The sequence below is a fragment of the Dipodomys spectabilis genome, unplaced genomic scaffold (genome assembly GCF_019054845.1).
Source record: "Dipodomys spectabilis isolate Male_0828 unplaced genomic scaffold, ASM1905484v1 ptg000669l, whole genome shotgun sequence".
Taxonomy (NCBI): domain Eukaryota; kingdom Metazoa; phylum Chordata; class Mammalia; order Rodentia; family Heteromyidae; genus Dipodomys; species Dipodomys spectabilis.
The window spans coordinates 3,617,589-3,641,382 of record NW_024871346.1 but is presented as its reverse complement, the minus strand read 5'-3'; the positions used below and the strand labels follow the sequence as shown (position 1 = coordinate 3,641,382).

At 44.7% G+C, this 23,794-nt stretch overlaps 1 protein-coding gene across 1 annotated transcript in view; it reads right to left on the bottom strand.

Moving 5' to 3' along the window:
- Positions 1-6,869: 6,869 nt before the first annotated feature.
- Adgrf1 (adhesion G protein-coupled receptor F1) overlaps positions 6,870-23,794 on the bottom strand; it is a 30,269-nt gene continuing 13,344 nt past the window's right edge. Inside the window, exons 7-15 of the mRNA XM_042671939.1 lie at positions 23,193-23,251; positions 19,613-19,764; positions 18,550-18,713; positions 17,451-17,639; positions 14,534-15,907; positions 12,947-12,988; positions 11,548-11,607; positions 8,400-8,466; positions 6,870-7,267 (exon numbers count right to left, since the gene is read on the bottom strand). Coding sequence (XP_042527873.1) covers positions 7,194-7,267; positions 8,400-8,466; positions 11,548-11,607; positions 12,947-12,988; positions 14,534-15,907; positions 17,451-17,639; positions 18,550-18,713; positions 19,613-19,764; positions 23,193-23,251 — 2,181 coding nt within the window. The 3' untranslated portion in view covers positions 6,870-7,193. The remainder of the gene's footprint in view (positions 7,268-8,399; positions 8,467-11,547; positions 11,608-12,946; positions 12,989-14,533; positions 15,908-17,450; positions 17,640-18,549; positions 18,714-19,612; positions 19,765-23,192; positions 23,252-23,794) is intronic.

Sequence of the window (23,794 nt, the reverse complement as noted above, 5' to 3'; positions counted from 1 at the left end):
CTTTATTGGAGAGCCGGCATCTGCAAAGTCCTGCAGCCCAGTGCAGAGCTTGAACTATGCTTTTCAAGACAAAAACGCAAGCTTAGGGTGGAGATGAAGCCTTAACAAAAGCAGACCATAAGCACATCACCAGGAGCAGGGCTTTTCCTGGAGCTGAACAGCGCGATGCATCTGCATAGTCTTTGAAGCTGGATTCTCCCAGCCTTCCTTGAGTTGGACTCTACAATTCAAAGGGTGGCCTGCCTCACCTCTAGGCCTTTGAAGCCGGGTGGAAAGCCCCCACCACCCAGCTAGGAGCTAGGATGGCTTGTGAGGACAAGGTGATATTACTTAGACCTAGTCTCCTTACTTCAGGCAGTCAGCATCGTCAAGAAGAACAGAGGAATAAGAGAAATGTTGCATCCAGCGTGACTTCTCTGGGCCTCGATTGGGGGTGTCAATGGATGACCCTGGAGAGCCTGATTTATTGTGAGCTCCCAAAAACAAGTCTCCTGGGCCAAAGCTGTTGGAGAGAAACACGATGTTCCCAAATCTGCAGGGGCTAATTTTGAAATTCTGAGAATGGCAAAACTGTCCAAGAAGGAGAGTACTTGCCAATGAGTGGGCTCTTCCAAAGGAGGTGTGAAGACATTGAACAGTACTTTCTCTAAGAAGACCAAGTCTTCATGTTAGGTCTGGTTACCTGAGATTGAGGGCATAAAGAATATCTTTCCTGGGGGCTGGGAAGGTGGCTCAGTGGTAGAGCGCTTGCCTTGCATACTCGAGGCCCTGGGTTTGATTCCTCAACACCACATAAACAAAAAGAAAAAAGCCGGAAGTGGTGCTGTGGCTCAAGTGGTAGAGCGCTAGCCTTGAGCTGAAGAGCTGAGGGACAGCGCCCAGGCCCAGAGTTCAGGTCCCACGACCGGACCCAAAAAAAAATAATAATAATATCTTTCCTGTTTGTATTTTAAAAAAAAGAATATAGAGAGTGAGGTGAGAGGCACTTTTCTAAGATGAAAATGAACAGGAAGGCGTATTTTGTTTCTTACCCCATGGTGTGCCATAAATCCTAGCTCAGTTCAATGTCTGTTTCCAGTGTCTGCCCTTCATCCCCCTTCTAGAAATTGAAAAACCGTTAGTTTTACTATCATCAAGAACACCAATGAGACCTTTTCTTTTCCTTTCTTCTTTTCCTCATCATTCCCACATACTTATCTAGAGACCAAAAAAATGTGGGTTCTTTTAATTTGGTGGGTTACCCTGTTGGATAGTTGGATAGGAGTCCTCTGCTTTTGTCTCCCCAGAGAACGTAGGCTAAAAAGGGGACCTGTCCTTTGAACTGCTTCTCTGCTGGAAGGTGAAAAAACAATAGTTTCCTTCCCATTCAGTCCAGAAGCCTGGCTTCCTGAGGGGTTATTCTCTAAAGTCATTCTTCTTGACATTCTTGTGTGTTTGTAGATTGTAGGAGTTAAGGTGGGGAAAGCAAGGCCTGGAGCTTTTTCATCCTTCCCAGGGCTTCATACCCTGCAAGAAGTGTAGAGAGCCCCACCAATAAACCCCAAACTCACAGCTGGAATTCTAGTGGCTAAACGTAAGGGTTAAATCAATGGTTGAAGGAAAATGTGAACTAGAGTAGAATGTAAGGGCTTTCTAAATGCAACCTGGTGATCCCTCCATCCTCAGCTCTCAGTGATTCTTAGCTAGGGATCAGAATGAAGTTAGGCTTCATTCATAAGTGAGAGGTCTTGAGTCTCTGTGTGCCAGGAATCTAGCAGTGAGACTTGCAGCTGGGACGCAGATGTGTGACAGAAGGCTGCTTGTGTCTGATGTGTGATGTGCTTTGAGTGTATTCTTCCTGGACGAAGTAGAGAAGACGGCCATGAGTGTTCAAGCAATGAAGGTGGGAAAAGTGTATTATGAGATCAACTTCCTTCTTCATTTCATACCTGGCTCAATTCTCACAGGAAATTTACCAGTTTCTTTTGTGGACTTTGTAAAGAAAAAAAAATAGACCTCACGTAGGCAGTGCAGGACAGAATACCTGTGTGTGTAACATGGGATCCCACTATGTGTTGGGTATGGTAGACACATTCTAAGCTTTGACAAAATGGCAGCATCTTGGTGAGGTGGTGGAGGGGATTGGGAAGCAAGCATAATAAGGAAAAGAGATTCCATTTTTTGTCTTACATGCACGTGTGCATTAATAATAAAACCAAAGCTAATAATGACAATAGCTAACATATGCAGTGCACATATTATGTCTTAGAAATTTTGCTTAACATGCCGTCCATTTAATCCTTTTACCAACCCTCAAGGCAGGTGCCATGAAAAACCCTAGTATAGTTCAGGAACTGATGTGCTAGGGAGACTGAATTAGCTACTCAGGGACACACTATCAAGTGTAGGAAGTAGAATGCAAACTGGAGTCCAGATTCTATACTTTTGACCCACCATATAGAGCTTCCTCAGATGAATGAGTAAATAAATAAAAGTAAAAATTCCTTTGTTCAGGAAACAAAGAATCAATCTTACACCTCATAGTCACACCTGCTATACGTTGTTGGCTTATGCTTTGAACATAAACTCTGGCTCAATTAAATACCCAATCTATTGTCTATCACTGCCGTTCAAGGCCACTCCCAGCACTGCAGAGCCAGGATAAGGAAACTACATACACATTTGGGGAAGGGGAGGAAGACAGGCCGGAAAAAGGGGCTCTGAGGCTGGTGGCTAGGCTTCCTGGAAAAAACAACAGCAGGGGAGAGATGAGCTCGAGACATTGCAATTCAGGAATGTGGGCCTAGGACACATTTGGAAATGTCTGAAGTACACATTACACTAGTGGATCTTTAAATTTATATTACCTATAATTGTACAGATATTAATATATTTCTATATTAGGCATATTCAACAAGAATTTTATTTCAATTATTCACAAAACAATATTACAATACTTTATAAGAATATTATGGTTGAGGCTACCATTATTTGTTTTTAAGAATCCATTTGTAGCCAGGTACCAGTGGCTCACGCCTATAATCCTAGCTACGCAGGAGGTTGAGATCTGAGGATTGCGGTTCAAAGCCAAACCAGTCAGGAAAGTCCGTGAAACTCTTACCTCCCACAAACCCCCAGAAAACTGGAAGTGGCACTGTGGCTCAACTGGTAGAGCACTTGCCTTGAGCTGAGAGCTGAGGGTCAGTGCACAGGCCCAGAGTTCAAGACCCATGATGACCAACCAAAAAAAAATCTGTTTGTGCCAGATGACTATTTTTGCCAGCTTTTTTAGGGTAAAAGTTCCACATTAAGACAATAAAAATGAAAGCTGTTGGAAAACAATCTTCAAAATGTATAAAACAGTTTATTATTCTTGGCAATGTAAAAATGCAAACCCAATACACATTACTGTTTTACCCTTCCAATGCAATTACTATGATAAAGAACCACTCCGTTCTGCTCACATCTAAGGGATGCCACCAACTTTTCTAGGCTAAATATATTTTTAAATAGATATTATACATTGCCCAGAATACCAAGATGCACCACTAAACATTCTCTGCTCGCACCATGCTTAAGATTCTTTTGCTCACCAAAGGTCAGAGAAGTCTCAGCCATAGAAAAATGAGCTAAAAGCAGGCCCTGACCCCACTGCTATCCTGCCAGCTCACGAAGACTTCAGAGCTCTGGGAATCCTCAGTCCTATCCCTCGAGAGCCAGCAACTCTACACTTTAAGTGTGTATCAGCTCCTAGGAGATCTCGTGAAAGCACACCGCCCCTGGGCCCCTGGAATGAGTGGGGCTCAAGAACTGGCATTTCCAACCAGTTCTTGGAGACACGGATGATGCCAGATGGGCCAACAAGTTGTGGATCCTTCTCTAGCAGGTCGTGAGCAAGTTTGCTGTGCCACACACTGTAACAAACAGTCAAAATAAAATCTAGAAGGGATGTCTGAAGGCGGCTTCCTGTTTATCCTTTCTAAATGATGGGGGCCCGGGGAGAACCCATGACATTTCCCACACTCAGGTGAAATCGATGCCAGATGGGGTCGATTGTCTTGCCCAGCCTTCTGCAGGAAAACAGAGTCGCATTATCTCCAGCACCAGGCAGAGCTTTCAGGCCTCCAAGAGTTATCCTTGGCAGCCCCCAGCTCCCGTTGTCATGGAGTTTGCAGCTGCTTTGCCCATAGCCCATTGAGGGCTGCGGCTGAGCTAGAAGAACCAGGAAGCCTTATCCACAAGAGCGATGTGTCCTTTGGCAGCAAATCACAGCAAGGAGCTCCTCTGTGTTGGTTTCCAGCCTGGGGCCAGGATTCCAAACAGGCGTCGCCTCCCGAACATTATGCCATTCAGTTGGCACCGTGTAGCTGCTGGTAACGCTTTATCTATGAGCCCTACTCTGCCAAACCCATTTGCTCTGGTATTCTTCGGTGATAAATTTCTCTCCTCCCAGGGTGATACCGATGGGGAGTTACACAATGATAGAACGTGAGGGCCCAAAGGGGAACTTTGAGCTTATCTAATGAATGCAGAGTTGTGCTTTTACAGATGGGAAAGCGAAACACAGAGAGGAAATGTGCCCCGTCCACACACTGGAAGGACCACACCTCACAGGTGAAGGTGGCCCTGCTGTAGGAGGTTGTAGTGATCAGTGAATTACGGGAGTTTCTCACCATCATTTCTTTTAGGGTCCCCCCCACCCCAATTCTGTCCCCTCTAGCACTCTGCCCTGATTTGCAGGAGAACCTCAAGAACAGACTTTGTAAAAATTACAATTTGGTTAAGAATGTTCTTCTTTACCTTCTTCCTTCCCTCTTTCCTTTCTCCTTCCTTCCTTCCTTCCTTCCTTCCTTCCTTCCTTCCTTCCTTCCTTTCTTCTTTCCCATCTTTGAAACAAGATCTTTCTAAGGCTGTCCTCAAACCCACCCTGAGTGAGAGCGAGAGCGTTGCAGGTGTGAACCTCCTTGCCTGGCTTAGGAGTGGCATTCCTTTTGAAGATAGCCTCATAGTCTAAATTAGTCTGGAAGGAGTAAATTTCTGTTGACAGGATGTGTGAAGCTTTTTCCTAGAGGTGAGTTGGGGCAAGAGGCCCTCACAGTAGTCTGAGGAATTCACAGCTCCCAGCTCTCCTGACTGAGCCCAAGGACCCAGCAAATCCCTATTTGGCTTGCAAGTCACCACTTTATGTTTGTGTCTTGTCCCTTCTACCCCCTGAGACCTTGAGTGCAAAACTGGAACTGCAGAGTTTCACCCTAGAAGTGTGGCTCACATCTGACAAAAATATATGAAAGATTATAAATTATTTCTTCCCAAACTAAGAGGTGCATCTGAAAGGCGCACGATTGTCTCAGCCGGTTTTGCACTATGCCCTTGAATTTCATGTTTACACGAAGTATATCCTGTCAATGCAGCTGACACACATATAAAACAAGCGTTTTCCAGCAGGTTAAACGGCCGTGTTGACCGTGGCTCATTCCTGCTTTGCCTGGGATCAGCCTTCATTGTTTACTCCAATCCTGAGCATAAACCCAGGAAATGGAGACATTGTTCATCAACTGGAAACTGAGCGATTATGCTGTTAGCTTCCTTATCTCTTGTCTTATACAAAACACAGTCGCCACAGTGCAACTTGTTCCTAATTAGAGTAGTGAGAGTAAAATGCTTTTTATCCTCTTGAATGGCAGGATCTTAGGTGTAATTTGAGCTTTGAGCTCTGCGTCCATTTCTTGGTCAGAGCCTGCCCCCTAAAGTCTGCTATAGGTAAGTACAGCACAGAAGATGTAAGCACAGGGGAAAGTGTGTGCTTTGTCTAGTGCTACACCAATGACCTTCTGGGTTCAATGCCTCCACAGCGTTGAGCCAATCACTGCTCCTGAAATCCTTGTGGAAAGCCAGATATCCTTCTCTTCTGGGAAGGCTCCTCTTAGCTCATGGTGGAGGATGACCCCGTCGTTCCTCTCCCTCACAAGCTGAGCCTTCTCATTCCCCTCTACCAGCTCCCGCCCGCCCTTCTCCCTGCTTCAAACAGATGAGGTACACTAAGGCCCCCCTCACTTCTTTCCAATACCCCATGGTGACAGCCACCATCTCTGTGCTGCTGACCCCAGCAACCCTCCCTGAAACAGTTGGTTAGCGTCCCCAAAGGCCCCAGTGATGTCTCAATTTGGGTACCTCATGGGGGGTCTCAAAGATCAGGGACAGCTGGCCAACAGCGCGTAAGCGTGGAGCAGTAAACCCTCCCAGTTCAAGCAAGGGATGGCAGCCTCCAATTTTAGGTTATTCTTTGTTCTCCAGACCCTCCTCTCCTCATCTCAGCTTTTGGTCTGCCAGGATACTTCATTTTCCTGAGTCAGACAGGAGAACTGTAAGCTCAAAAAGGCCATGTTATTTAATCAAGTGGCATTATTCCATTTCTGAGAAATGACTACAAAACTATCTGAAGTAGAATTTTCCTTCCTTTTTTTCTAACATTCTCCACTAAGAGATTGAACCTATGAAGCAGAAAGCAAGCATAAGCAGAACACCAGTGGCTCACGCCTGTTATCCTAGCTACTTGCGAGCCAGAGATCTAAATTAGCCTGAGCAGAACATTTGAAAGGCTTTCATCTCCAATTAGTCTGCAAAAAGTTGGAACTGGAAACTTGGTTCAACTGGTAGAGCATCAGCCATGAACACAAAAAGCTAAGTGAGAAAACACAAGGCTCTTAGTTCAAATTCAAGTTCCAGTACACACACACACACACACACACACACACACACACACACACACACACACACCAAACACCAAGCATGAACCTTACAGATAGTGTTTTTAAAGGAAATTCACACTAATCATTTTTGACAAGAAAATAACCATAATACTACCATGTACTTAAGGCTATTTTATAAAGTTTTTTTATTCTAGAATATTGAAAATGTTATTTTATGAAAAAAGAAGCTATTTGTACTCACAAGAAGAAGGTATAACTGAGATACTTTCCAACAAAATGTACCCTTTTGTATTTATAGAGCAATTTCCTAGGAAGAAACTACAAAGAAGTAAAATCTCTTTCCATTTAATTTCAGACCAAGGAGGCTGTGAGTGATAAAGCCACAGAAATTATCTGTCTTTTTCTGAGACTCTTAAATCAGAACATTCCATTTGATTCTAGGGATAATGTCTTCACTGACAAAATGTCAAAAAAAAATGTTGTCCTTGAGTTTATAGATCTGTCTTATTCATTTGACAAAAACTGAGTTAGCGTGATGCTGGTGGAGGAACTTCCAGTATGAGAAAGTGTATAATTGCCTGAAGGAGGAAGAAAGAATAAGAATTATTGCTACTATGTCGATATGAAGCCTGAAGGATTTCTTACAACTAGAGGTGATTTTAGGAAACTATTAGGGGACAATACGATTGAGAACATGTCACTGGCACCATACAAGTTTGCATTATTTGTCAAGAAGCTCTTGTTCAAGACAAGGTGTATTATTTTTTTTTTTTCAGATACTGTTGGGCAAAGAAGTAGCATAAACTTGAGATCACAGCACAGTAGTACAAGGAGGAACCTTAGAAATCTTTTAGTTCCTCATCTGAACGATGAGAAACAAATACCTGACAGGTAAAAAGACACAAAAAGCACCCCGGTGACTAGTGGTCACGATTTCAGGCTGAGAATCCTGGATGGGCATAGCCTCCAAACTTTGAACTTGATCTGGGGTCCAGACACTTTTAGACAGAAATAAAAATGACTTGCCCTTTCCTCATCTAAAGGATGACTTTTAACCTAACGGAGTGTGAAATGTGCCTTGGGCCCTTAAGTCTGACTTGTGCTTAACTTCGTAACACAGTGTTTCCTCTTCCACTCCCACACTGGTACAAAAGTACTGTGACTGACAATATTTAAATATCAGCCTTCCAGGAGCTGAATATCACCAGCCTATGAAGGTAGGACCAGAAGGAATCCTAGATGGACAGAGCAATGATTGCTCTCTCTGAGCAGGTATGGCTCCTCCCTTCCCTAGGACATGGGAGAAAAGAAGAGGATGTGGTCCAGCATCCGGGCCACAGGCACATGGCCTTGTGCCCACTGATGGACAACTCAACTGCCACAAAATGTGAGATTCTTTAATGAAGACCAGCTGCTGAGGATCCAACCACACTCTCTCACCCCACAGCCATGATGAACTATCTGCTATGGGTAATAATAATGTCCAGCTGAAGAAGTGGGGTTCATTTGTAATGAAAGTACCCAATGATACTTGTCTCTATGCCCCGCCGCCCTCAGTGCTCCACACTGATCTATCAGCCTGAAGCACGACCCAGAGGAACTTGTGGTCGCTTGTTCGTGATTTCGTAGCTTGTGTTGAATACATACCATGTGAACCCATGGCTCCCTCATCTCTTAGCGGACTCTTCAGCACCCCAGGCTTTAACTCACCTTTGTTTTGTAGGAGGTGGAAAGGCTTTAGGCATTTGGGTTTAGAAGAAGGATCTGATGCGTTTTGCTGCACAAAAGACAACATCATCTGGATATGAGGGACATTCTTTTGGAGAGGGTCTGTGTTTCCTGACTGCCGTGGGTCACTCCCTTATGTGCCGTCTCCCTGCCTAAGTTCAGCGCTTCTGGTGCCAATGTGACCCTTGGGGCTGATAGGCCAGCCTAAGCAGCAGTGAAGACACGTCACGAGCTACAAGCCCCGATGGCTTCACCCTCTGCCGACGATCACATAGTAGTTTGATACCCCTATCCCTCTCTAAGTCATGGCTAACGTGGGAATGAGAAAGCAAGTGGAATGTGTCTGGGCAGCCTCTGTGCTTTGGCCAGTCCATCTGGGGCTGGCTCCGAGGGAAAGGCCCTGATTCCATCCCACCTAGTATCCGCACCCCATCGAACCCCAAGTCCCCACACGTCCCACACCATCCATCTTTCCCTGAAGTGCTGGTCTTGTCCTTTGAGCTGTACGGCCCTGTATGGGTAGTTAATCCTTCCCTAAAGGGCTCACCTCCCCCCCACCAGTGGCCCATGTTTGCTTTGCTAATAAAGTCATCTTTACGATGCCCTTCACTTTTTGTGGTCTTGCTGCTGCCCCTAAGAACCTAGGGCAGTGCTGTGATCGCAGACGTCACATTGAGATCCTTTAGTTCAGGACTGACTCTGTCTCCCCAGGACTCCTCTTGCTTCCATTCCCTTCCCTCTCCTTCCTGTCTCTGCTGGCTCCTCACTACCAACCTGTGGACTTGCTCACGTTCTGGCAATGTCCCCAAGCTCATCACCCCAGCCCTTGGCTGCCTCTGGTTCCCCAGCCCCCTCTCCACAAACTTTCTCATCATCACCGACAATCTGAGTTCTCCGTTTTTCAGGTAAGGGAATGAAAAATCCTTCACAATTTACCAGTGCTCACCTTTTCTTCTGTAAAAATGAGTATATCTAGCGATATCTTTAGTTATTTTTAGTATCTTTAAATAGTTGCACAAAAGGATTTCAATTCAACATGTCAGTTCATGCATATGGTATTATAATATTCAATGGGTCTGTGTGAAATGGAACTAGGAAAACGGAGGGGCCAGGAGGGGTTGAGAGAGATGAAAGGGCTGTAAAATGAGTATTTATTTTAAAACAAATGAATCCTCTAATTAGGTAATAAGACTTCACCTCTTTTTTTTGGTCCTAGGGCTTGAATTCTGGGCCTGGGTGCTGTCCCTGAGCTCTTCAGCTCAAGGCAAAGTGCTCTACCGTTGGAGCCACAGCACCACTTCTGGTTGTCTGGTGGTTAATTGGAGATGACTCTCATGGACTTTCCTTGCCCAGGCTGGCTTTGAACCACAATCCTCTGATCTCAGACTCCAGAGTAGCTAGGATTACAGGTGTGAGCCACTGGTGCCTGGCTAAGACTCACTTTTATCATCAGACTTGAAAATAAAATTGGGGAAGTGTGGAAGACAGGGGTACAAAGGCCCGCTGTGGGCTTCTGGTATGTGGGGTGCTACCTGTTATTAACACTAGCCTGCATTTTTGCTTTTGTTTTTGTTGTATTTCACATTAGGGTGTTTTCAACTCTTTGATATTTCAAAGGAGAAATACACGGACTTCCTGCTCTGCAGGGTGGGGCGTGTCCTGTCTATTTTTATTAAGGAAAGACTTTTATTCCCTCCAGCTTCCTCCTTTTCTTAAGAGTGAATAATGACATTCGTTTCACACTTCGTGGTTCAGAGGTTCTTACTTAGTTCTTCAAGACATAAAATCAAGATCACAGAATGTGAAACTCTCTTTGAGTAACTCATCTAAAAAACACTTCATTTTCACAGGAAATGGCACTTCAAAGGGACAAAGAACTTTCCTAAGATCACACAGTCCTTTAGGTTCAAGTTAGAAATACAGAGCAGGTCTGCTGACCAGTGCTCCCTAAATTCCCATCAGTGCTTTCTACTGGGAGCTGCAGACCGAGAAAGCTCTCTAAATGCCAGAGAATGATTTCCTTCTTAACTTCTAGTTCAAAGGTCAGATACCATCCCTTGGGGAAAAAGATTTAAAAAGATCTCTAAACACCCATGCCCATTTGGATGCAATTGTCAGTGGACTTTTTAATCAAACACAGAAATCTCTGCTTTAGAAACCTCTCTGGCTGCCTTGGCCCACAAGACCTTACCTTCCTCTACAATACAAAACAGAACTAGAAAAATGGAGGGGAAGGGTGGGGTTTGGGGAGATGGGGGAGAACGATGAAAAAAAGGAGTGAGTCTGGTCAAGGTGTGTTGTACTCACAAAGTGGCATGTTGAATTGAACCTCTTGTACAACTACATAAGGATAATAGGAGGGAGAAGCAGCAGAAGAAGGAAGAAGAAGCAGAAGGAAGAAGAAGAAACAGAAGCAGAAGAAGGAAGAAGAAGGAGAAGGAGAAGGAAAAGGAGAAGAAGAAGAAGAAGAAGAAGAAGAAGAAGAAGAAGAAGAAGAAGAAGAAGAAGAAGAAGAAGAAGAAGAGGAGGAGGAAGAGGAGGAAGAGGAGGAGGAGGAGGAGGAGGAGGAGGAGGAGGAGGAGGAGGAGGAGGAGGAGGAGGAGGAGGAGGAGGAGGAGGAGGAGGAGGAGGAGGAGGAGGAGGAGGAGGAGGGAGAGGAGGAGGAGGGAGAGGAGGAGGAGGAGGAAGAGGAAGTACCCTTTCTGAAAAGCCCTCAGCAATGGCTGAAACAGAAAGTCTAAATTAACACCGGACACAGGAAATACACACACATGGCTTTGCTATACAGCACTATTCTCGTATTGCACTCTTGTGGTGAAGAATAAAACAGAATTCTCCCCTTCTCTAATATGAGCTCGCCCGATTGCAGAATTAGAGCTGAAACTGCAAAAGACTAAAAGGGCCAGTACTGTTCAGTGTTCGCTCCCAAGCCACACCCGCAATCTTGGAGACCCAATTGTCCTTCACCTGTCCATGCCTGCACCTTCCCTAGGTGACCCTTCCTCACCCCGTTCCGGTGCCTGCCTGACAGCCAGGCTTTGATTATGACAGACACTCAAGGGATCTCCACACAAGTCGGCTCATTGGCACGACTAGAATTCCATGCACTGAAGCAGGAGATGATAATTACCTTTGAAGTTTGCTTCCAAGAACTTAATGGAGGCAACTTGTTGCACAGAAGTTGTCGCAGCTATGAGAGGCAAAGAAGCAATATTGAAGAGAAGCATAGGTATAATCGCACATAAACATAGCAAAGAACAATGCAGATTAAAATGGGTATTTCATAGTACTGGCTCTGAGAAGCACGAATAGACTGTGGACATAAGCATCTGACTGGTGGCTCTTTTTAGCATCTTTACCATAAAAGAAAACTTAGAATTACACACAGAATAACAGCACCATAAGATTTAATAACTCAGATTCTAGGCACTAGTCATGGTCAATAATTGCTAAATTGAAGTTGATCTGTGAAAGGAAGGATTTCTTAGCCGTCAATGATACAAAGCAATTATTGAGCACAATTAGAACAGAAAATTGCTTCTTCTTCATAAGCAAGGGTTTGTAATACGCAATAATGGTGCTACTATAACACATTTTTATCTTCCTACTCAAATGAAGACTCCTTTATCTATTAGGTCACTGACTCAAATCCCTCTCATTGAATTGATCAATGCTGGGAATCATAATGGAATGAGTTTATTATAAAGGTCTTCTATTATCTCCTATGTCAACTGATAGTCTTTCATTAGGAATTTTCTTCATGTGAGGAGCTGTTTAACATTTACCACGTGAAACTTTGGAAATGTATAAATAGAACATGCATCCAGCATACTCAAATAAAGCATAAAGGACTTTCACTCCCTAGAAAACAAATTTTGCGTTTGAATCCTTGCCAAACTAATTTAATGAGAAAATTTAAAGGTAAAAGGAATTTCCTTTTTTTAAAAAAATTAGTGGTACTGGGTTTGATCTCAGGATTCTGCACTTAGTTAAGCAGGTGCTCTACTGATGAAACTCAAGTCATTTTTGTTCTGGTTACTCTTGAGATAGGATCTCTTTTTTTTTTTTTTTTTTTTTTGGTCTGGCCAACCCAGTCTGTAATCCTCTTGTTTACAGACATTCACTATCATGCCCAGATCTTTTGGTCAAGATGAGGATCTTGTAAACATTTTTGTCCAGACTGTTCTAGAACCATGATCTTCCCAATCTCTGTCTTCTATGTAGCTGGGATTATAGGTGTGAGCTACCACACTCAGCTGGAATTCCTTTTGTTTTAGGGTTTTTTTTGTGGGTTTTTTGCTATAATATCTACATTACATGTGGTGATTGATTTTACATGGCTTTATCTGAAATAAACATTGAGCAAGTTTGTCTTCTGGCTGAGGCTAACTTTTGTAAAATGATAGCATTTTACTATAAAAGTACTTGTCACTCAACTTCTTATAATATGAATAGAGCCACAGACTATAATAGGGGGGTATAAAGATAGCTGCATTGGCAAATGAAGAGAGAAATCAGCATACACTTACCTTGCTATCTGAGAGAATTCCAAAGCAAAGGATGAAAAAGCCCTTTAACAAAAAAAAGAAAGAAATCATATTTTCATTTTCCAGAAAAGAAAGCATCTTCATGTAATATTTTAGCCTATCATCTAACATTGAACTTGTTTTGTTTTTTGTCTGTCCTTTGTACTTGACCACAGATTCCTTGTAAAGTTATCAAGGATTTGTCCATGAATGAGTAATAAACAAATGATTGGATGAATAGTTTTAAATGTACCTGGAGGTTTATTCTCACCTAAGGGATCATCCCAGGAGCCAAACAAATACCTTCTGAATTTTCTGTTGGCTTCTGAATTTTAATCTTTGGGAGGGGGCGTCAGATAGTTAATCAGCATCCGCTATGCAACAGGTACTGAAGCCTAGCAGTACAGCCTTCCACCCAGGTGGAGAGAGATGGTCTCTACTAGAGCCCTTCCTTCCCAGCCATGCTCTTAGAAAACCTTGTCCAGGGCTTCCTTTGACCTTGAACTCCTAGTCATAGACTGTTAAGCTCAGACAAGAACATACCAAGCTAGACTCTGCCTGTCCACTATTGTTCCCACACCGATGCAGCCTGTGGCCCTGCCCTGTCCTCACCTTGTCAGCACTGGGTTCAAGATCCTTGTGCATGTCTGTCCTGGCACCTGTGCACCCATTCTCTGCTGGGTGGTGGAGAAACAGCTGCTTTCAAAAGACACAGTGGACATTCGCTACATGCCACACTTTGACTGTCAATACTACTATATCTCATTTAACAAAGGAGAGAATTGAGGGACAGAGGGTTAAGTCATCTGTTACAGGTCCTGCTTGTTGGGAAGGTGGCATGTTTAGGGTGAGACATATTTAACCCCAGAGCTCAAATATTTGGCCTCTCCCCCTCAGTCATTGTCCAGGTGTTTACCAACATCTGCATTGAACCAGAACAAGCCCTCTTACACAGACGTTAAAACCTAAGAGCCACTTCTGCTGCTGTTTACTCTGGAAGCTGTCCGTACAGAATGTAAAAATGCATCCTTTGTGGCAGGAAACAGCAGCCGCGTTTCTTTCACAGCCAGATAGGAAGGGTTTTAGGCCAGCCGGTCTCTGTGGCGACTCTTCTACCTTGGCAAAGCCAAGCCAGAGGCCACAAAGCGGGGAATGGCCATGTCGTGTCCCCATAAAATTTCATTTACAAACACTGGCCAGTGGTGGCAAGTGGCCAGTCCATGCTTATTGCATTCTAAGTGTCCCTGTGGTGCCATTTGAAATCAACATGCCACTCTGGTTTATTTCTGCTTTGCAGTGCTTTGTCAGAGGTCTGCTCAAGAGAAGGGAGACTGAGGAAAGGGCACGAAGGATCCACGCTGCACGCACTTTTAACAGCTCTAAAACCCTGCAATGAATTTTGCTTCCGAATGACATGACCGATTTGTGGTGGGGCAGGGAGGGGAGGGATTGTTCTTTCACTCATTGTTTCCACGCACTTTTCATGACGGTTTTGCTGGAGCCAAAGAGATGCGATTATCTCCACTTAGCCATGTGAATTCTCTAAACCTATTCCGTGAGGGCATCACGGCTCATTCTGACAGTTCTTACCTGGAACGCGTTGAATAGAGCAAAGAGCACGTGCCAAACCACGTTGTGGCTGTCCACCATGGTCCCTACCCCAAAGCCCCAGGTGAGGCCTAGCAAAGGGGCCAGGATGAGGAGACTCTTCCCCATGCGAATCACCGTGGCCCTGTCGTCCCGATTCAGCCTTTCTCCCACAGCCGGCCTCCAGAGCTTCCTGAGAACGAGCAGCACCACGGCAGAGTTCACCGCCACGATCATCAACGCGGGGACCACGAACGCCAGGAGAGGCTTGCTCCTGTGGGACCAGTTCAGCCAGCACACGTCTGTCCTCTGGTAGCCATGGCCGGGCGGGATGGCCGCGATGGTGACAACGGCTATGAGGAGGGGACACCCGTAGCCCAGGCCGAATGCGATCGCCATCATCAGAGACATGGCCACGTGGTGGAACACCAGCGCCAGGCGGTAAGCCAGCAAGAGAGCCAGCGCCAGCATCCAGAAGAACAGAGAGAGGTAGAAGAGGTGCGTGAAGAAGACCGCGGCGCTGCACAGAGAAGAGAAGACAAGGGCCGTGTCCAGGGTCGCAGCCACGATAAACCAGATGTCGGCAGCCAAGAGGGACAGGGCGATGTTCACCAGGCAGACATGGCGTGAGAAGGACGTTGGGTTTCTCCTGGTCTGCTTCCAGCACAGAGCCTCGAGCAGGAGGCACAGGATCAGACTGGCGATGGAGACCCCCAGACCCACGTGCGTGATCCAGGTGAGCGCAGAGGTGACCCCGGGGGGGACGTAGGGGGACATCAGCATGGAGAAGGAGGTCAGGTGTGTGCAGCGACACAGCACGGCCTCTGGAGTCTCGTTCACCAGGTGGCAGCCGGCACTATCCCACTGCAAGCGGCCGAAATCCCAGAAGACGCAGCGAGGCTGCCGCAGGTGTGGCTCCATCTTGGAGAAGCGCAGGAAGATTTCGTGGATGGAGTAGTTGGGGATGAGCGTGGACAGCACGGGCCCGTTGACCTGGGCGACGTCCTTCGGGGTAATGGGCAGGATGGCCCCGAAGGTCAGTGAGGCCATGCTGATGATGGCTTCTGGAAGGGATTTCTGGAACTGGTCCGCCGGGATGAGCACGCGGCCGGTGGTGGGAACAGAGGCGTTCGGCTGCATCAGTTGAACCTGATAGCTGTAACCGCGGGGGTCTCGGCTTGGGGTCATGGGAATCCCTTTCCAGTCAATGAATTCCCGAGAAAAACTCAGAGGCAGCGCGGTAGAAGGTACCAGAATGCTGATGTTCTCTAATGTCTCCAGCAACTGTGAGCTGGCCTGCTTGTCATCTCGCAGCAAAACGGTCCAGTTCGTTATTGATGCCAAATTAAGAATGTGGTCGGCTATGTTGATGATGTTCTGAAATAAAAGAACGGGAGTCAGTCCTGTGTTTTCAGGGGTGCAGGTATGAGATGAGAGAGGAGACAGACAGACAAGTTGGTGTTGATGCAGGAGAAGGGCTCAGAGGTCTGCTCCATTGAGGACCACAGTAAAGTGCCTCAATCGAATTCAGCTCCTACACTCTGTACATTAGAAGCTTCGGGGTAAAGAAATGTGGGCCCAGAGGGGTCACCCCCAAAACACACTGGGGCTTCGGCGTGATTGAATAAAGACACTGCAGTGCACCAAGTGTGCATTCCCTCTTCCTGAGATGCCAGCGTTGACTGACTATATGATCACTCACAGTAAGGGTCAAGGACACGGGTCTCGCTTTGAACAGATTTCCCAGCTACTGTTTCCCCTATCAACATGCCAACATCAGAAGTTATGAATGCACACCATGCATGCTCAGATGTTAATTTACATCTCCTTGTTTGTTTCGGAAGAATTACTAACACTGCTTTTGAAAGCTAGACCCAAACAATACTAAATAGAGGGTGGGTTGTGGTTCTTTTCATGTTTTATCTTTGATTTCATTTTATTTGTTTTTAGTATTATCTTTTTTATTTGTAAGTAGTTGTACAAAGAACTTGCCATTTGACAATGCAGTTTATGAATACGATGTATCTTGATCAATGTCTCCCTGTTTGGATCACACTTCCTTGGAGAAATTCCTTTTTCCAAACAACTCTTGGTTACCATTCTGTCTCATACCTCATCATGCTGGAACCCCCGGGGATGTTTTGCCTTAATCTAACCCTCTGTGTCTTCTACCCTCCGATCCAATGTCTCTTTTCTACAGTCTTCCACCCACAAACCTCTCCTTTTCCTTACCTGCTCTGTTTTCATTCTTCCTTTTTATATGTATGCTATTTGGGTCATTTTACTTTTGCTAGTCTTTTGTAAACAAATGGAAAAAAAAATCTGAGCATTTTTTCTTTAACTTAGGGAGTTTAACTGATTTCTATTTAATACAGTAGTTGCCATAATGAGATAGCTTCTACCATATATATAGATAGGTAGAAATATATATATATATATATATATATATATATATATATATATACACACACACACACATAATGTAGCCCAATTGTGTAAGCTAAGTGCATGCATCCCACATGTTTGCAAGGAAATTTAATGAAAGCTGTTGTGTCTCTTGCTAGTCTTCCAGGCACTGAGGTCATATCTGAAATAGAAGCAGTGACTATTCAGGAATGATGAAGATATAATCGTTTACACTCTTTTTGTTTTGTTTTTGCTTGTTATCATGACCAAATACCATTAGTTTTCAAGTTAATAGCTAAAGATCTAAACTAAACCATGATTTCTCCAGTCCAAAGAAAGGAATTCTTAAAATATGCCTTGCTAAAATCAGAGTTTGGGCCACAGGAAAGGAAGATTGTATCCTGGAGAGCAGGCTATGCCAGTCCCGTACGGACCTCTCCATCTTTCCCCAGTCACTTGGGCTTTCGTCATTCCTCCCGCGAGATGCAGGCCTGAAAGCCCAGGAAGTCAGTACCTTCAATGTCAAGTTGGACACCTTGAGATGGTTTGCCAGGGACAGGGATGAAATGTTGCCCAGAATCGACACCACTGACGCCAGGTTCCCCGCTGTAGTTGATGGGCTCTTCTGAATGATGGCCGAAAGATTTTGCACCAGAGATGAAATATCTTCCTCGGTGGTGTTGCCTGCAATCACACTGAAATTCTAGACATAAAAGGGTTATGTTCTAGAGGAGCAGAAATGCTGTCCTTAGCTGGGACAGAAGTTCTAGTCCGTATGGAAACCTCCTGGAAGGATGATGACTATAAGCTGATCTTGAGAACCCTTTTTTCTGTAACTTGAGTTCTTCTAATTCCTCTCTATCTATCTACCTTATCTTTTTTTGTTTGTTTGTTTGTTTTGCCAGTCATGGGGCCTGAACTCTGGGCCTGGGCGCTGTCCCTCAGCTTTTCAGCTCAAGGCTAGTGCCCTACCACTTGAGCCACAGCACCACTTCTGGCTTTTTCTGCTTATGTGGTGCTGAGGAATCGAACCCAGGGCTTCATGCATGCAAGGCAAGCACTCTACCACTGAGCCACCTTCCCAGCCCCTCTATCTACCTTGTCTGAACACATAACCCTTTGTAACAGAGCAAGAGTAACAACCAAACAACTTTGTTTCTAGACAAGCACTATTGCTGCCAGCGGGACCCTTGGTTCCTTGGTCTTTGTTTTCTGATTTATAGAAGGAGGTTGACAAACCGTATGACTGCAGATACATGGCTCTGTGTGAGTCACCTCTGCCCGCCCCACTTCCTGTGCATTCCTGCGTATGTATGAAGTCGACATTTGTAACCCTCCACTCCCAAGCCTTGTCTACGTCTACGGCCAGCTTCATATTATGGAGCCGGGTAGTAATGCATTCCAGAACAAAGCCATCAACTCTGACATTTCCTGACCTTTTCCACTGTCACTCATGTCTACATGAGTGGGTCTTCCAGGGCCAGATGCCACCCTCACCCATCCCATGGTGCAAACAGACAGATTTACCCTCCACCCAGCCAGCTTTCCAGGGAGATAGATGCCCACTGCAGAGCTCCAAACCACCCCACCGGTTCACAGTGAAAATCCTTCACCTTCTGCAGTTCCTTCAGCTGTGAGAGCACACAGGACTCCCGGCTGACCTGCCACCCTGCGCTCAGGCACCTGGCTGTGACGGTCCCCGTGTAGCCACTGGTGCAGGGGAGGACATACTCATCATCCTCAGACCCAAAGCCGAAGAACACGCTGTTGCAGGGGGCTGGAACAGAGTGCAGACAGGAAAAATGATTCTAGAATATCCCAGCACTCTGCCCAAAACATGAAGTCGTCGTTATCCAGACCTGATTGAACACAGACATACAACCCTACTGGGAAAAAACAACGAAAGCAAAAAAGATGGGGACCTGGCTCAAATGGTAGCGCACTCGCTTACTAAACATGCAATGCCCAGAGTTTAAACCCTATTGTTACAAAACAAATCCAATAGGTAAAAAGCTCCAACAACCACCGCAGCATCACAGTTTACCCAGTGCACATGTGCAATGATTAGGAAATAAACATTTTAAAAAAGTAACAGAAAAAGAAAATTATTGAAGAAAATACAGTGTGTCTGAGTGTGTGTGTGTGTGTTATATGTGAACATCTACACGTGTGCGTATTGTGGGCATTTGCATGTACATTAGATGTGTGAACTTGTGTGGGGGGGTGAATTGTGTGCATTTGTGTGTGTGTGTATTGTAGTGTGTGTGTGTGTGTGTGTGTGTGTGTGTATTGTGGTGTGTATTGTGGTGTGTGTGTGAGTGTGTATTGTGGTGTGTGTGTGTGTATGTGTGTGTGCAACAGACAAGGATGCGTGTCTTCTTGCCTTGGATCTCTGGACTGTCAGCCCAAGGCTCCTTTGAGACACATACCAGTAACCACTGCTGAGTCATTTCCTCTACAGCCTGTGGTGAAATCATTCTTCCATAATGTTTACTCCCGGAGATGCAGATAGATCACAGATTTGTAAAATGTACCATAGTCAGATGAAGCTGTGTTTTATGCCTCTTTCTGCTGAAAGCTGGGGATATATTTGTTCTCTCTCAGAAACAACTCCTATCCACTTCCTGAGGCTACGAAAGAGCGTCCCTGAGGCAGAGGAGGAGACTGGAGGGTTACCTTTCCCAAATATTCGGAAAGAGCCGTCTTCTAGAGGAAACAGCTTGCCCAGGGCAGCCTTTGCCTTGTCAGCCATCTGTGCCAGGCTGGAGAGCAGCTCGGAGGTGCTGCGGGAGCCGATGACCTCATATCCCACCACGATGCTTCCTTCTCTGCAAAGAGCACCGGAAAGCAAGGTTCACTGCTGACCTGTGATCCCTCAGACCTACTGTACACACACGCCGTGGATTCCCTCAGAATAAACCAAGCAGATCTGATTCCTGCTTCCACAGAGATTAGTTTCTAGTGGAGAAGGCAAAGGAAGTAAGAAACTGCCAAGCTCACAACACATTCACACACACACAGGAATGCATACATACACACAAACACCCACCAATGATAAGCGTCAAGTGTTCTGAGAGGCAAGTACAGTGCGCCACGCAACAAGTGGAAATGAGACCCTATATCAAATAAGGCTGGTGAGGAAAGGCTTCCTTGTGCAGAAGGCCTTTGAAGGAGTGGCAAATAGGATGCAAAGAAAAGAGCTAGTGATATAAACAATATTGGTATAGATGCCAGCATACATGAAGGCCCTAGGGCAGTAAAAAAATCTATTGGATGTGATAAACTCAAAGGTTGACATAGCTAAAATTCAATGAGCAAAGGAGAAAGGTAGTATTGGAGAAATAGCCAGGGATCAGACACCTAGCACTTTGATGTTTGACTGCTAAATTTTCATTTAAAAGTTTTCTTCTATATCAAAGGGCAATAGGATGATCACATTTGTTTTTTACGATCATCATTTGAGCTATTGTAGGAAGAAAACTGAAGTGGGCCGAGCAGGAAGATTAGTCACAAGAAGGGTGGTGTGGTTTACAATAGCAACAGGGCATGTGAGGAACAATGGTGAGATTCTGGGTGTATCTGAACACAGAGCCATAGAACTTGCTAAGAAGAAGAAAAGCTGGGGTGTGAGGGAAAGAAACCAGTCAAGAATGACTTCATGGAATGGAAAAACAAAATTTTACTGTATTTATGCAATGGAATACTACTGAGGGACAAAAACAAATGAATTGAGGATATTCAGGGGCAGAGGGAGAAAGATAAATCTCAAAGATATCATGGTGAGAGAGAAGCCAGGTATATTAAAATCCACCGATAGGAAGAGCTAGATAAGCTAAACCATGAGGGCAGAAATCTTCTGGTGGAGAGGCTCGTGATGGGGCGTGGAGAGGAGTTAGAGAGGAGAATGAGGGAACTTGAATGTAGATGCACACACTCTGTCTTGATGGAAAGGGCTTAGACCAGCCTTTGTCAATGCTGGTATTAGGATCACCACATAGAAATGACACATCACAAAATCACCAAAAGATGCAAGTCTGTGCACCTGGGAGAGGGCAGAGAAGGAAGCGATCTGCTATGAAGGGACAGCGGGAGCATCTGAGCCCTGTGTTTGGCACACTCGCCGGAAACCCACGTGGAAATGTCAAGTGGACAGCTAGGTGTTTGGGTCTACAGTGCAGGGAGTGGCCAGTCTCAAGGGACAAGGTTGGAAACCAATTGGTTTCAAGCCACAACAGCTACTCACTAAGCCAGCAAGTTAGTCCCTTTGCGACTTCCAGTGCCAAGAAAGAGAGGATACCAGTTTTGCAAGATTTACAAGCACATGATTGTCAGATTAGACTATAGGAGAGTTTAAGATTGGGATGATTGGAGTGCCAGGCCAGCCTGGGCAGAAAAGTCCATAAGCATCCATCTCTACCAAGGGAAGCTACTGCACTCACAACAGTGGAAGCCTAATGGAGTCCAAGTACTGCCCTGGCAGGAAGCAAGACCCTTCTGTTGAAAACAACCAGAAAAGGACAGAGCTAGAGGCATGTCTCAGCAGTAAAGCATCTTCCTAGCAAGCATGAGGCCTTAAAGCTCAAACCCCAGTGCTACCAAAAAGTAGAGCATACACTATACTTTTGTATAATATACTAATTTTTGTCAGTTATAGGGCTTGAACTCAGGCCCTGGGAGCTATCCCCGAGCCTCTTTGTGCTCAAGGATAGCACTCTACCACTTGAGCCACTGCACCACTTCCAGTTTTCTAGGGTTAATTAGAGATGAGTCTCACAGGGACTTTTCTGCCTAGGCTATCCTCGAACCGCAATCCTCAGATCTCTGCCTCCTGAGTAGCTAGGATTACAGGATGAGCCACCAGCACCTGGCTATAATACACTTTTGTAAAAATTATATATACATACATGCATATATATATATAAAACAATCACATGATTTAATAAAATGAATCCCACAATTAGTTCATAAGGGAATCATAGCAATAATTACCCTCTTTTTAAAGATAAAGGAGGCCCAAGGAGAAGTTGGGATGAGTATTATTCATTAGTAATAAATAGGTTAGAACTTCTGAAAGTCCAAAGTTCAAAGTCTTAAGACACTGCTTATAATAGATAAATGAAGCAAAATATCATTTATTATAATGGTGGTCATGATGCATTTGCATTGATATGACCCTGCTATAATGTTTACAAAGTATTTTTCCATGCAGTTTTCATTTGACTTAATGAGGTTAAGTCAAGTTCTATAGGTGCACACTGAGAGCTGACAATTTAAGTCATGTGGAAGTTGCACTGTAACTCTTTTTACCATGATTCTGACTATAAATTATTGGACACAGTGTACTAGAAACACATGATGGAATGTAAGTTAAAAATACCAGGACCAAGAAAAAAATACAAAAACTGAATAGAAGTTTATTGGAGTTCAATTTTGTCTAGGAGTTCACTGACAGCACAGTTACAAAAGCAAATGTGATCAATTATATGGACTCAATATAAAGAAATAAAGAAGTCTTGTTTTTCCCAGCACTGAATTTTAAGGAAAATTACTCCTGTGGGATTTTACAGAAACTTGGACTAAGTCAAAGGACAATATAGTTATAGCAGCGCTGATGAGAACATCCTGTTGTGTAAAGTTCTCTTATCTCTAAGCTATTTCCCATATCAAGCAGATGATTAAATAATTGGCAGTCAACAAACACAAGGTTAACTAACCAGAGAATGTAAGGGGTGGGGGATAAAACCATCAACAAAGGAATAATTTACTAAATATCTAATGCTTAATAAATAATGACTACTGAGTTTTGAATCATAGTGTATCCATGATACCTACCCAAAAAGATACTGTTCCCACCAAGGCTTCCCTCCTGGCTCTAAGTAGCACAATATCACATCCCCTGTTGTGTAGAAGGAAAACATTCCTCCTTACTCACACCCCTCTCCCCACCTGTCATCTATTCCCACACCCCTGCATGCCCTGATCTTTGTTCCAAGATTCTGCCTGGGCATTATGCTTTTGCAATTCTGTTCTCCCATCCACAGATTTGAGAACGTTATTGCGTGCTAACTTCCTAGACTCATTTACAGGAGAACCTTGCCTCTTCACACGTTGGGGAGCATTTCCGACTCTTGTCTGGTTGGTGAGCAGCCTACCAGAATGCCTAGGTCCGCGCTATCTGCAGCCGGGGTGGCCTGGAAGCAACTCAACACGCAGCCTTGTCAGGGCTGGAGAGCAGGCCTGGAGATGCGTCACTTACCGAAACTGGGTGACGCGAACCGAGTCAAAACCTGGAATTCCTTCGTAGACTTCCTTAAGCTTAGAAAGAAAACAAAGAGAAACGTTTTCATCTGTATCCTTGTGCTTTGTGATGGTATGCGAACAAAAATCTCATCAGACAATAAATAAGCCAATCGCAGCAAAAGAGGAAAGGAATGAGGTACTACGGGTCCCATGTCCTAACAAATACAGGTAAACGAGCCACTGAGTCTTTATACAACCAGTGTGTATAAACACACTCACACAGGGGTACACATATGCAGGTAAAATTTACATACGATGTTGCTAATAAAATAGGGTAATCAATGCTGAAGCTGTGCCTCAAGGTTCTGAATTCAATTCCCTACAAGAAAAAGCAAATTACTGCTTAAGGTAGGGATAGCTTTCATAAATTTACTCCGTCTATTTTTTTTCCTGATCAACAATTTCAAGTGCTTAATTTTCGCTAGTACTGAAGCTGAGTCCGTTGGCTCTCATCCTGGGTTAGAACTGCACCTGAGCCATCACCTCAGGAAGTCTATGTAGTTTCTGTGAAGCCTAGAGTTTCCCCCAATAATTCAGCCTCTAACACAAAGTTTTCTT